General features: G+C 46.4%; 1 protein-coding gene across 1 annotated transcript in view; it reads right to left on the bottom strand.

Moving 5' to 3' along the window:
- LOC144169761 (4-trimethylaminobutyraldehyde dehydrogenase A-like) overlaps nt 1-14563 on the bottom strand; it is a 30369-nt gene extending 15806 nt beyond the window's left edge. Inside the window, exons 1-5 of the mRNA XM_077699089.1 lie at nt 14079-14563; nt 13599-13744; nt 10439-10568; nt 4766-5010; nt 1526-1753 (exon numbers count right to left, since the gene is read on the bottom strand). Coding sequence (XP_077555215.1) covers nt 1526-1753; nt 4766-5010; nt 10439-10568; nt 13599-13744; nt 14079-14205 — 876 coding nt within the window. The 5' untranslated portion in view covers nt 14206-14563. The remainder of the gene's footprint in view (nt 1-1525; nt 1754-4765; nt 5011-10438; nt 10569-13598; nt 13745-14078) is intronic.
- Between the last annotated feature and the right edge of the window lie 50 nt (nt 14564-14613).

The raw sequence follows: 14613 nt of genomic DNA, 5'->3' as shown, positions 1-14613 counted from the left end.
GCTGCACACATAGCAGAAAGATGTCTCGGCAAAATCTATCGCCGCGCGCCGTTAAAAACGCTAAAATCACGGATCCCCGCATCACGGAAAGCAATGCTAACACGGCCGCAGCCCTGCACGGAGCGCCTGCGTGTTTGGCGCCCCCGCCGTTGGCGGCGCGCATGTCAGCTCGATGGAGGCACCGCCCGACGATTGCAGGGTGCCTATACCCAGCTCCAAGTATTACGTGGGCTTGCCTTGGCGATTTTCACAGTGACTACTACCTCCCAAGGTTGTCACTTTCCCCAGCCAATCTGAGGGGAAGAGGGAGGGGGGGCTACTGAAGGGGATTTCCACTTCCCTTCTTCCCCCATCCCCAACTCGGGCAAAATAAAGTTGTTTACTCACTCACTCCAGCCAAGAGTTCAGTCTATTACCCAAATGTGATGTCTCTTTGTCGGCAACATCAAACTAAGCAACGCAAAAGCGAACGCTTGTGTGGTTGTCCAACGGCGGACGCTTAATAAGACCTTATATTATGCTCTCAAGGAGCTGTGTTGTTTATTTTATTTATGTTGTACATCAGTTGCACGGCTAAATTGTGCTGCAGAGCAGCTTGAAATTATAGAGAGAGGAAGTTTTGTTTATGGTTGGCGGCAGTGGTGGCTGAGGGTAAGGTGTTGATGTATTGACAAGATTTAATACAAACTATATAATATGCCAAATCCTTACTAAATTCACTCCAAACAACCTGTATTACACCCTACAGGGAATTTAAGCTAGCAGTTAGTTGCAGTGATGCGCTTCTGCTTGTTGCCCGTGGGGACCGAGCGTATCACGGTTAGATCGGTTTTACAAAAATCCGTTTTTGCAGCAAAACGACCAAATACCCAGTACTTGCGATCCCAGGCACACACACAAACAAGAATAAACTTGTGACGAAGTATTACAAATATACATTCAACACGGTGTCATTTACTCACCGTGGACCACGCTGCCTTGAGGCGAGTTCCAGCTCCACCATTGTTCAAAAAGCTGCCAATTTAAGCCAGATCGCTTAAACTTGTCCTATGCAGCAACTTTCCCCTTTAATGTATCTTACGGAAAAGAACCTACATTGGCTACAACGAAAAATTCACCGAGCCACCGCTGGCGCCCATACACCGCGGGGCAAACACCCAAGCCAGCAAATCGGCCAGCTACCAGAGGGCGCTGCGCACGCAAGATGGCGGCGCCCTCGTTGGAATGGTCTACACATACACATACACACGCACGCATCCCCACAAGCATGCATGCATGCACGCACACACACGCACACACACAGACTCCAGCAACCGTTAAATCTCTTTTTTCCAAATCTGCAGCAATTAGCCTCCTCCAGGCATTTTGCTTTTCCATTCTTGTTGTGTCCCCCAGTTTGCATCCCCGCAGGTATGAAAGGGTGCGTGCTCTAGCCTTTTAGTTCCCCCTTTCATGGCAAAGGAATACGCCATGGCGATCAATTCCTTGTGTGAAAACGGGTGCGACACATGCCAGTGGTGCTCACCTCCCCCTGGGTGAGGAAGTTGCCCAGCAGGGTGGCCTTGACGGCGTCGACGAGCGAGGCGTCAGAGAAGACGATCAGTGGGGACTTTCCCCCCAGCTCGAGGGTGCAGTGCTTCATGGTGTCGGCACAGAGGCGCTGTATCTGCTGCCCCGTGGCCACGCTCCCCGTGAAGCTCACCTTGGCCACGTCCGGGTGCCGGCACAGCAGCTCGCCCGTCTTGCCCTCGCCCTGCCGCCACGTGAAACAAGGGGTGATCCCCTTGGTGGTTGCTCGGGAGATGTCAGGCACATGATTAATAAATCGCGTAACGCCACATTTATGAATCTAGCTACGCAAGCTACCGAACAGTACGGCAGGGTCACTGACAGCAGCAGTGTAGGCCTCGGCCACTTAAGCATTATGGCTTGAGCGGGCAGTCGCAGAACGCGACAGTTTCTCTCTCTCTACTTTTGATTGACTAAATGTTGACCTGGAGGGTCGACCAAATCTAGTGCAAACCTACCGAATAATTCACTACATCTTTCAAGAAGCCCCACAAAAAGTTACAAGCACTCTTGAATTACATTCATAGGCTAAAATTCACATGTTAGGCAAGTTCTGAACCTTTTCAGCTGTATTTCACACGTTCTTTTTCTTTCCCCACGGGGAAACAGTATTAAACAGTTTTGCTTTCTTTGCAACTGTCCTCCTCACTAACTCGGTGACATTAGCCGGCTGCGATGACCGACGGCTTGCAAACCGACGGTGCTCGCAGTCTATTACATTGCAAGTAAAGGTACGTGAATAGTGATTTTAATTTTAAAAGAGAATACGAAGCGAATAATGATTTTTTTCTTATAGTTGCAAATCAAAGAAAGCATTTTTGAATAAAAGTGAATACTTGGTGATTTCTAATAAGAAAACTGAAATTTATGATCTCTCAAGCATGCCTAAACTAGTAACTAGAGTGAAGAAAAGTAAAAGGCTCGTTTACAAGGGTTTGCAAAAATTTTCCTGCAGCATGACACAAGCACAAAAAGCTATCCTGCTGCTTTTACCTTTATTGATTGTACTATTTGCCACAGCTTTCGTCTCATGTGGTAACCTCAACAACAACTGCTTCGGTGTGTTGGAGTAATTGTGGTTTAACTCTATACTGTGATAAGCTATATAAATACCTTCAAGTAAGCTTTGAAAAAAAAAAAAAAAACATGGTGAATGAGGCAATACAAAAGATGAAAAATTTGCCTCATTTGTAAGCTTTCTGATGTATGCCCTCATGGCCTGCCCATTCCCACTGCTTCCTTTTGTACCAACAATGCACAAATTTCACTTTCAAAATGCACTTACACCCCCCCTCCCCCCCAGAACAAATAAAGGCTCCACAAAAGCCAGGATTTTTATGCCTAACACAAAGGCACATACAACGAGCTGAGACAAAGTGCCTGATGGCGCAGACCTGCAAACTAGCTTCGCCAGTGTGCAACGTCACGAAGCAAGACAAGATGGCCATCTTTCCAATGCCCTTTAAAAAGAAAAAAAGGAACATTGTAAGTTAAAAAAAAATCAGCTTGCGCATCATCTGACTAAAAAATCGGTGACTATGTCAGTACGCAGTTGGGCTTTCTTTTCTAGAGGGTATCGACTGGAGCAGCTTGAGCGCAACGGCGTTATGAGGGTGCATAAAGAGAAGCAAAAGGGCACAGTTGGCCCAAAGGCGCCCGCCAACCATTTATAGCTGCATGCCACCAGTGTATTGCGGGAAAGCCCGTCACTACTAGCAGAAACTTTACGTTTTCGAACTTTGAAATACTTCAAAAACACTTCGAGGATTTTAGAATAGTGCTATTTGACTCAAATCCAAATGAAATATTGTGTAATTCATTTCAATATTAAAAGTTTCAAATATTTGCATGCACCTCATTTTGAGAACTTTTAGTCTGTGTATGTGTGTGTGAACAAACAAAAGGTCAAGGCTGACCAGAAAATCGGTGAAAGTTGAAGTTTAGAAGGATGAGATAGCACTAAACAACCACAAAGACTGGTGTGACATCGCTGTGGCAGTTGGTGTGGCAGCTAAATGGGGCATCAGGTGCTTTCTCTTTGCGAGCTTTACAAATAAACTAAGCCTCCAGGTTTTGCCTCGATAGGTACACAGATACAGTGGAACCCCGATAATACGACTTTCAAGGGAATGCGCGAAAGCGTCGTATCACCGGGGTGTCGTGTGATCAGGGTACGGATAAGTGTCGGCCAAGTAGACGGTCTCACGTGACAGGCGGGGTAAGAACTTATTTAAACTACTATATTTAGTGCGTTCTCGCGTAATTTGCGATCCCCTAATTTAAATGTACAGTTCATAAACATAAAACGCCTATTTTGCGCCCCCATCGACTCAACAGCGTCTGCGCAAGACCGCTAGCCTTGAATTGTGCGCTACAGAACCTCCAAACCACCCGGCGCTATTTATAGCCCGCCAGCCCTGCGCCTCGCACACGCGAGATAAGGCCAACGTGGTTGAGTAAATTGAGAGGATAAAAGTAGAGAATGTGAAACTGCCAGGGCCAAGGTGTCGATGGAAAAAAGGCGGGGCAGAAAGGAACGGAGCAACAACGCGTCTTTGAAGGATACTTGCAAGCAGAGAGAGGGGGAGGGGGAGCGCCGTGAAAGGAAGACACTTCGATTGAGTGGGCGAGAAAAGTAGGTGTTTTGTCATCGCTGTAAGGTTGCGTCGTGGGCATTTTCGCATTTGTAGGGTCAATGGGAGCTTCAAATTCCCGGTCGGCCCGCCTGCCGCCTGGACTTTGACTTCTCGCGGTTGGCACATTGGGGTTCTGCTGCCGCGTGGGGCCATCGAAGGTTACCTCCTGCCCGCCAGCACCCACCTGCTTGCTTGCGTATGTTCATCAAGTGGTCTGGTCCACCTGCGGACTTTTGCACATTAAGCAGCGTCAAACAGGGGTTAAGAATAAAGAAAGGTCGAGATGAGACGGCAAAGTGGTGCAAAAGATGGGAAAATGACTGTTAATCTCCGTCAGGGTCTGTCGTATGAAGCGGACCGCGTGCTCCTGAGTGTTGTATAATCAGGGTTTTAAATGCATTGTTTCTATGGGGAGTTTGCCTGGACCGCAGTTATTTGTCGGTAGAAGCGGGTCCATCGTAAGTCCAGGGGACGTATCAGCAGGGTTCCACTGCAATTACACAAACAGAGCAAAACAATGCACCCAAGGGTGAGAGCTGAAATCCACACTGAGCACCGACCTGGACCACATTGACGACGCTTTCGGGCAGGCCCACGTCGCGGCAGATCTCGGAGAGTAGGATGGCCGAGAGGGGCGTCAGGGGCGACGGCTTGAAGACAAAGGTGTTGCCGCAGGCCAGGGCGGGCGCCATCTTCCACGACATCACCTGGAAAGGGTAGTTCCACGCGCCAATGGCGGCCACCACCCCCAGGGGCTCCCGCCGCACCACCACGAAGCTGCCCCCCGGCAGGTCAAAGTGCTGTCCTGCAAGGGGGAGGCGGGAGGGAGGGGGAAGCGTCTCATCTCCCAAAGCTGCAGGCGCCACCACAGGCTGCGCTGCCCAACTTCGTCCCCGTGCTGGGACAAGATCATAGTGCACATAACAACATTCTCCTTTTTTTTCCGTTTCATTCAGAGAGCCTGACAAAAGAAAGGAAGACCCCCAGAATGTTCACGAGTTTGCCTGCGCAAGCAATGCAGCTCACTTTCCCTGTCTACGCGGCCAAGTTCAGCATAAGCACGCACCAAATGCAGCAGTGGCCAAAATTGAAACGCTCACATGTTGGAAGATGGTCTCTCCATACCAAGGTCAGACTCGAACTCTCGTAACTGATTCCCAGTGCACTTAAGCGGCCCGCCACCAGGATCTGCCACGTGCATGCGGTCTGCTGCTTGTATTTTAATGTATTGCGCTAGTACCTTCAATAGAATTTTGAAGAAACAGTTGTTGCTCTCCTTTTACACGGAGGTGATAAAGGAGAGGGGTTTACACAGGATGCCCTCTTAATTATCCTTGGTACTGCTCCGAGGTCCCTTAATTTTAAAGTACTACATGTTTAAGTGAATGGCAACAAGCTACACTGTTGCTGGAATGCATGTCCTCATTTGATATATGTACAGTTAAACCTCGTTCTAACGAAATTGAAGAGGCACTGCAATTTGCTAGTTATAACCAATATTTCGTCATAGCCATGGCGGGCATTTACTGCAAATATTGTGCACTGTACTTACCCCAAAAATCGCGGGAGTTTTGAACTGCTAAATACAGCTGTAGCGAAATTGGCTCAAAATTCTAAATTCTATTTCCCAATGAAACCAGTTCATTATGGCCCATAACGGGCAAATTTTACCGCGCTAAAGCGAGGTTTAAGGACACTGCTTTCTATGAGAACTTTCAAGAGAATTACAATTTGCTCGTTATATCAATTAGTTTGTTACAGCCTGTCTCATTATAACGAGGTTTGAAGTCCAACCGCGCTCAAAGTTTTCTTTGTCCAAATTTGATCCATATAAGTAGTCCAAGCTCTTAAAATCACCATGGTGAAATCCTAAGCTTCGCAAGCTCAGAGCACACTAGGTACCGTCGTTCAAAGCACCTCCAAGCAGACGATGTTTGCACATGGCGGAGAGTCACCGAAACAAGTTCCGAGCGGCCTGCGACGGAGGTAGGGGAACCTGCCCCGTGGAGCTCGCGCTTCTCCGGCGACTTGCACGATGCTCCGCCGAGCGTGGGGATGCCTTCACCCGGGGTTTCTCTGCTACACCACCGCGCTGTACCGCCGTCGAAATCACATGTTTAAAACTAACCGCACAAGTAGCAATATACGCCACTTTTTTTTTTTTTTTTTTTCAATGCAGTAAAGGAGATTAAAAGCTTACAAACTATTCACCCGCTTGTGAACGTTCTGGAGTTAGCAAAACTTTTTATTGAAAATATAATTTTTATTAAAAAAAAGAAGTGGTAACATGCACTTGTTTTACATTTGTCATTCATATTGCATCTATCACAAAAGGAAAAAGAATCTTTTATAAATTCTTGACCACTTACACTTCCACGTCCAATATTTGCCATATTTGGGCTGGCCCTACGCTACCTCCATCCCTTAGATCTTTCTAGAAGTTTGATGACCTAACTAGAGTTGTTGTACACGTGGGTATAAACATTTGTGTGACTTTTGTCTCACTAGCTAAGTGAACTAAAATCAGCCTTGCTTATGGTTTACGTCCGCACAAATATCGGCTGTCGTCTTCGCGAAGTGCAACAGCTAACGAAACTGCCACTCTCCTAAACAATAAACTAGATTTTTTTAAATTCTCAAGTGAAGTATTTACTTTTGTAGGTGTTAGATTTAGTTTACTTGAAAGTAAAATGTCTTCAACAGCACATGTCTCTAATGAAAGTAGAAAACAGCGGCAGATAGGTAACTTTGTTCGTGTTTTAGTGTATCTTTTAGGTGTGGAAGCTGGCTTGTAGTTTCAGACCACATTTAAATTTCGATTCCTGATGTGCAGCAAGCGGAAAAATACTGGGCCGATATTCACTAAGCTGTTTGCACGTAATGTATAGTAAAACTAGCGATTGATTTCTACCCCCGTGCGGTTTGCTCCCTTCAAAGAAAGCGATGTGTTAGCCGAGGCACCGGCTAACCAAGGTGCTTTTCGATATCGTACGAGCAAGTATCTTTGTAAATCAGGGCCCGGTTTTTTACTTGCAATGCCAAGGATTGCTGCTTTGGCAGTTATTCTGATGGAAAAATAACTGTTGAACGATCTTTCAATTTATAGCAACACGATGTTGGAATTGCGCCTAATGACATTAACTTGCACAAACGTTAGTGGGAGTTCTTCTGTGGAAATAACAGTGTGAAATGCGACACTACCACGCGCATTTGAAGGCAGCTGTGAGCTGTCACCGGTTCTGGCGCGGCCGCTTCCGTTCAATCACATACGTCACGTTCAGCCGCCGCTAATGGCCACCTTTTCTATTCAGTTTCGGTTACCTGCCGCGGGGGCTCAGTGGCTAAGGCGTTACGCTGCTGAGCAAGAGGTCGCGGGTTCGATACCCGGCCGCGGCGGCCACTTTTCTGATGGCGGCGAAAAGCAAAAACGCTTGTGTGTACGAGATTTTGGCGCACGTTAAAGATCCCCAGCTGGTCAAAATTAATCCGGAGCCCTCCACTATGGCGCGCCTCATAGCCTGCATTGCGTCAGCACGTTAAACCCACAATCAATCAATCTATTCAGTTTCGGTTCCGAAAACACCAGTGTCACGAGTCGTTTGCATCGCGCGTGTTCATGTTTGAAACGCAGTATTTTGCATTTCGCACTCATTTTATGTGTACTATAGGGACCAGGCAGTTGGACAGGTAGCGCCACCACTCGGTGCTCTCCTCGTTAGTGGAATGAGCCGGTGCATTGGACTACGCAGCCTTCCGTTGCTTTTGCCGTGTTTGCTTCAGTGCTTTGAATGTTTTGGTGGGGTTGTGAGTGGATATGTGCGGTGGAACGAAGTCTAGACAGATGTGTTAGGTTCTTAGATGCAGTAGCAGCTGCGTAAACTTGTCGGACGCTTCTACAGTTGGGTATGGGATACAATGACATGAGCGCTTCTTGCAGCGATCTACGCTTGGCTCCTCCTGATCTGACTACGAATGAAACTACTATTACTAGTACTTATAAGCACTAACAGCTACGTAAACCTATTGGACGCTTCTAAGGTTGGGAATGGTTAACATGAGCGCTTTTTGCAGCGCTCTGCAGCTGGTTCCACACCACCTGAGTAGGAATAAAACTATTAATATTAGTATTCATTTCTACCTGCTTAAATTATATTCAATGGTTTCAATAACTACGGTTTCCATGCCAGCCTTAACGGTGGGATACCTCGATACATGTGCTTTGGAGACAAGCACTTACGTACGAGATCGATTACCGTGTGGTTGTGGGAACGTCGTGGCAGTTTACACTTTTTTCTGTAACCATGAGCTTTGTGCCTTCGGTTTTCGTGAGTAACAGCATTAGATCCTTAGAACTGAAGTGAAACTCCCACGTTTGTAGTGGTCATTTTATCAAGAGCCAATGTTATTCAACCAAACCATCCCTCCTCCCCTCCCCATTTTACCACCTGCGTGGAATAAAGGCTGGAGCAGGTAGTTAAACAAAGTGGCAGTGATAACGTCAGCCCGCATCTTGTGTAATGCCTCGTGAAGAAACCAAAAATGCGCGACTGTTTGCCTCAAATAGAAGTGCGTCAGCCCGAGTCCTCCAGCACAGGCGCATTTCTGACACGCTGGAAGCAGTTAGGATTTGGAGAAAGGTGCATAGAAGTGCCAAAATAAACAGCAAAATTATCCAGCCCTTCGTCTAACGACGACGATAGTTGAACCCGAAGCTTTCTTCATGTGGAATAGAAAGAAAAGGGTCAAAGTCAAAGACGCCGCGATCGAAAGACCAAACTGCGTGCTGGTCAAATTCAAAGCTCAACTAGACAAATTTTAAATCCAGAAGGCAACCAAGGAAACCCACACGAGAAAGCTTTGCGATAAACCATCATTGTCGTTAGACGGAGGAGTGCATGATTTTCCAGCGTAGGTGGCAGCTTGTAAAACTCGACCGCAGCATTCAATTGTAAAACTGAGGGCAGGTTTTTGGCACCCTCCTGTTTCTCGTCCTTTAGCCATGAGGCATTGTTTTAAAAAAAACCATTAACCAACTATCATGCAACCATTGCAAGTCTTTTAAGACAATGCTTTTCCACGACAAGCAATAACGTTCTACTGTCATGCGGTATTAATTCTGTAAACGATTCCCAATGGCTGTAGTAAACGTATCTCTGTAAAACGAAACACATTTCTACCGTAGTTAATGAAGTTACGGAGCGCCGTTTATCACAATTTCTATTTTGGGGTAAATTTTAGAAGGCACCCCCCAACTTTGTCTTTCGCTTGTGCATGACGCCGTTTTGTCATCAACTGCCAAAGACCAGCGCCACAGCATTCCTGGATTAGCTGGACACACCGGCTTTGTAGGAGCATTTAGCTGCAATATATTCCTTGATACGCCAAGCTGCATGCAGGCATGAGAAATTTGCACGAAGGAACTGACTTGCACTTCCAGCTTAGTGCACTGAGCGTCGTCGGCTATTTGTAATTACTGAGCATGGGCTTAGCATGCGGGGCATGCCACGCATACCTCGTAAAGGTCGCCTCTACTTTCAAGATTTACCGATCTGAAAAAAATCCTTGTGTTTATCTACGCTTTGCAAGCCGCACCGCAGTAGAACTACAGAAAGCCATGCACAGCTACGCTGCGCTGACCGCCACTCTACTGACGAGCGGTTCGCCACGGGCGGCACTGTTGGCTGAAGCGACGGTAGTGCCATACAACGGCCACCCAATCCCTATAGGGTGACATTATTTCTAAGTTGTCAAAAATTTGAGTGCAATTATCCTTTAACTGTAGTTACAGGCAAACAAACTTACCGATGTTGAGTTTATTAACCAAAAAGTGGCCAAACTGTGTCAATTAGTGTTAATGGAGCTTACTTTTCAATGGTGGGAAACTGATAAAGGTCAATTTGAAGTGGGTATAGCATTCCATCATCTGGTGTCTGCCATTGTGACCCATACCGACACAGCTACACATAGCAAAAGCTTTTATAAATAACACAAGAAACCACACTACTAATGCCGACCTGTACAGACGACCCCAGCAGCTTTCACAACAGGGATATGAGCCCAGCTGCTACAGACGCATGGCGGCGCCAAGTCGGACCTAGAAGATGCCAATAGGTAGAAATACAAGACGCTCACTCTTTGAAGCTTTGTTTTGAGGCAGCATTAAATGCCATTCCAAATAGGCCAGAAATTAGATCAAGCACCTTAACAGCTTTACTCCTGCTTGCATTACTTGCCTTTTACAGAAGCTGCGATGCCACCAAAGTACTCGATCACATCAGCGCAGCCTGCAATATCAACCTGGGCCTCCCAGATTGGCTTCCCTGTGTCAATCATTTCCACCTCAGCAATTTCCTGTTGCCGTTCCTGTTGAAAAGAATGAAATAAAGTGATCAGAGTAAAGCAAACCTCGCTGCATCATGGCCTTGCAGTTGGCCAGTACACAATGAAAAAATAAAAAGGCTGCAGGAGATGCGTCATCATCATCAGCCTACTCAGGTCGACTGCAGGGCGAAGCCCTCTCCCACTGACCTCCAACCGCTCCTGTCCTGCGCAGCTCAAATCGACAGTTTACCCCTGAGTTCCCTTATTTCATTTCTCCATCAGATTAATGGCCTTCCCATTCTTCTAGACCCTTCTCCTGGTATCCACTCTGTTACCCTAATAGTCCACCGGTTGTCGGTTCATCTCACTAGATGGCCAGCTCAAGCCTCCTCCACCCCCAAGGATTCTGTCGCGATCGTTGGTGTCATCACAAGACTCCCACGAACAAATAAATGAAGTTACTGGCACCGACAGGAATCGAACCTGGAACAAACAGAAACGGAGCGACAGCCTGTGGTCTTACCAATTGAGCTACGAGCCTACGCGGAGACGGGGAAGACAGATGGTGCACTCCCCGACCACATCTGCGGGTTCACCCCCTGTGTTCTTGCTGAATGCAACAAGATGGCGTCATGCAACCTCTCGCGCCACTGTGCGCTCCCCCAACGGCACGTGTAGCAGCCGTGTGCGCGCCTTGCGTATGCGCTAGGAGTCATAAAGATTAAATTAAGTTCACACCAACGCAAGGCATCTCACTTCTCCTCCGTCTCTGCCGCCGATCTTGTCACCTCTATCGGTGGTGGCAGAGACGAAGGAGAAGTGAGATCATGTAACACCGGGTTGGAGCTTCCTTTAATTTTATAAAAAAAAGAGTTTCCATTCGTGCTTCACCAACACAACTCAACCAACCACCGTTCATGAAACATGCATTGATTTAGCCTTAGCAAGGAGTATCTCTTTGAAGTAATAAACTGTGTGGTTAAGTGCATTTCCCTTGCCTCTGGTTTCACTCTTTGTAGAGCCACGTGTGAATTCAAGTGACATCGCATAGGTAATCGTTGTCGGTGTCATTTACAGTTCCGCTTTCCAACCACCTTCACAGGGTGGATTGGCATGCATTTTTCTTTTATTTGAACTATGACATCTCCTACTCTAGTTTGTTCAGTGATCCAGGTAGCTCGTTTCCTGTCCATGAGTGTTACTCCTAACATTATTCGTTCCATGGCCTGTTGAGCAGACCTAAGTTTGCTTTCTAGTTGTTCAGTAAGGTACCAAATCTCAGCTCCGTATGTCACCCCCGGCAGTATGCACTGGTTGTAGATTTTTCTTTTAAGTGACCGAGGTAGCGTACTTTGGTTATTTGGGGGTGCTTGCCGAGTTATCCCCCGCTCATGCCTATCCTGCGCCAAATTTCTCTCTTGTGGTTGAGGTCAGCACTAACCCCCTGTCTGAGGTGGTTATATTCTTTTACTTCTTCTAGCGTTTCGTGTCCTAAGCTGGAGAGGATGGTTTTGGCATGCTTATTTGTCACTACTTTAGATGTATTCCTATTTACTTTTAGCCCCATGGCCATGCTTTCTGATTGTAGTTCCTCAAGCATTGTTTGCGTGTGTTCTGCAGTCTCACTCAGCAAGACTATGTCGTCCATAAATTTCAAATGACTCAAGTATTTTCCGCTTATCCTTAATCCTACGTTTTCCGAGTCAAGCTTTCTAAATACCCCCTCCAGGCATGCTATGAATGGTCTTTGTGAGATGGTATCTCCCTGCCTTACTCACTTTCGGATCAGGAATTTATCGCTTTGCTTGTGGAGGGTTATCCTGCCCGTGCATTCCTTATATATGTCTTCTAGAAGTCTTATGTAAGTCTCCTCTATTCCCTGGTCTTTTAGTGCTTCTAGCATGGATGTGGCGAGTCACCTTCTCAAAATCTCTAAATGCCATGTTTAGTGCGCTCTGTGGATTTTCCAATCACTTGATTGATGACATGGATGTGATCTATGGTTGAGTACTCTTTCCTAAACCCAGCCAGTGAAGTACAATGTTTTAACACTACAAGACAAGGCAATTAAGAAGCAAAATTGATACAAGGTGACATAATTCTGGCGCTTTCAATATGTACCAGAAGCTAATTCTGTTAAAGCACCATTTAAAAAAAAAAAAAACTCATAACGTTTGTGCAGGAGACTATGCTGTAGTTGAAGCTCAGATAAAGAAAAGGAGGGTTTATTTTTTCGCAATGTACAATCTTTCCAGCCATATTGAATAGTCGTTGAATAATGATGCCCACACATGAAATGTGGCTGGCATGTGGCAGTCCAATCTTCCTAGCATGAATATGGAGCATTATTTGCCAGCAAAAGGAGCACTACAGACATGAACCTGTTCAATGGCTGTGGCTCCTTCACTATAATTGGAGCTCCACTGGTAGTAGCTTTCTCAAAATGGCTTGCAAGCCCAACAAAAGAAAAAGGTGGCTATGGCTGCCCACTCAAAGCCCGCAATGTAAACTGTAGTTGTCTTCAAGATATTTTCTTCAGCTCCTGTTCACGTATTGTATCATCAGAAAACTCATGAAAACCTTTTCCGTACAGCTGCTGCTGTTGAACAGTAGTACACAAGAATAAACCATTGTGTACGATGATATGCTCACTGAAAGCAAAGTACAAAAATATTTAATCCCGTAATTGAGTGTACAGTGAGTGTACGTGATCATTGGGATGAATTGGAAAAGACTAGGTGCAATGAGATGAGAAAAAGAATAAATGATGACAGCTCACCGAGCAAATGCGCATAGCCAGCAAATAGAAGACAAAACCATTTAGCTTTAGAGGTGAGGATCCACTGCAGTGCAAGCACTGGCATACCAGAGAACTAAATATGCAAACGAGCTAAAGCAAATGGGGCACACAATCGGGCACACGTTGCCTAAGCTGGTCTCACTAGAGCTCTTACAATTCCCACTTCGTTTACTTGCACTTACAATCCAGGTGCTGCAATGATAAGCAGCACCTAGTGCAGTGGCCTGCAAAACAAAAGAACTAAAGGTGGAGACAACCGCCACTCTACTCACCCTGATCTTCTGTGCTATGGCCGTAAGAAATTTTCCCCTCTCTCCGTTGGAAAGCTGGGACCAGCCCTCGAATGCCTTCTTGGCTGCGGAGACGGCACTGTCCACATCCTTTGGTCCTGAAGCGGGTATCTGGCACAGAACCTTGCCTGCAATGGCACGCGAAACAGGAAATTGAGCACTTTAGGAGGGGTGCGAAAACAGTACCTCTTGAGCATTAGGGGAAAAAAGGCGGTTGGCAGGTTTTCCGAAATGCCTTTGCTCTCCTTAAACAAGCAGTGGCTGCCACTTATTTTTCTAGACATCTTGTTACGTCGAAGAAAAAGCTATTCGCAGTATTCGGGTGCCTGCAATTCATGCAGAAGTGAAAACTTTCATCCGTGTTAAACTCAACTGGTAGTTTCTGCCAGAAAAAACATTCACTGACGCTTTGCTAGCCAAAATCAGAAACTTCTACGCACTGCGGCGTAAAACAACGCTTACCTGTTGCCGGCTGTACAACCTTGATTTCCCCGACGGGGTCTGTGGCAATCACCTTTTTGCCAGCAATGAAATTGTGTGGCTCGACGTAAAGGGAACGTTTGGCACACCGCATGGTTTTCGCGAACATACTACGAACGTTATACTGGTCCGTACCCAACGCTATGAGAAACACTGTAAGGATGCCACCGACCGATGTCACGATGTAGATAAATCAGAAACCACAGAAGCTGCGGAACATGGTCAACAAGTGATACTGGCTACTGATAAAGGGAATAAGGCACGAGCCAGTCCTGCAGTTGGATCAATAATTCCATTAATGCTACTAGAGCACCGCACTAACTTGAGCATAAAGTTTATTCTTTATCGAGCTGAAGCCGCGAACTACAGAATATCCGACCAAATCGGGCGGGCCCGGAAAAAAACTGCATAAACAACTAAATTTGAAAGCATCGACAGCACCATCAGCACCATCAAGCTAAAAAAATGCGGCACCTGCCAGCATTGTACTCGGACTACAAAAATTAAACTTAAAAGT

Source organism: Haemaphysalis longicornis, unplaced genomic scaffold (assembly GCF_048455015.1).
Source record: "Haemaphysalis longicornis isolate Haplotype H1 unplaced genomic scaffold, Haemaphysalis longicornis Haplotype H1 scaffold_2, whole genome shotgun sequence".
Lineage (NCBI taxonomy): Eukaryota > Metazoa > Arthropoda > Arachnida > Ixodida > Ixodidae > Haemaphysalis > Haemaphysalis longicornis.
Note: the sequence above shows the minus strand (reverse complement) of the source record. Positions and strands in the feature narration are given on the sequence as shown.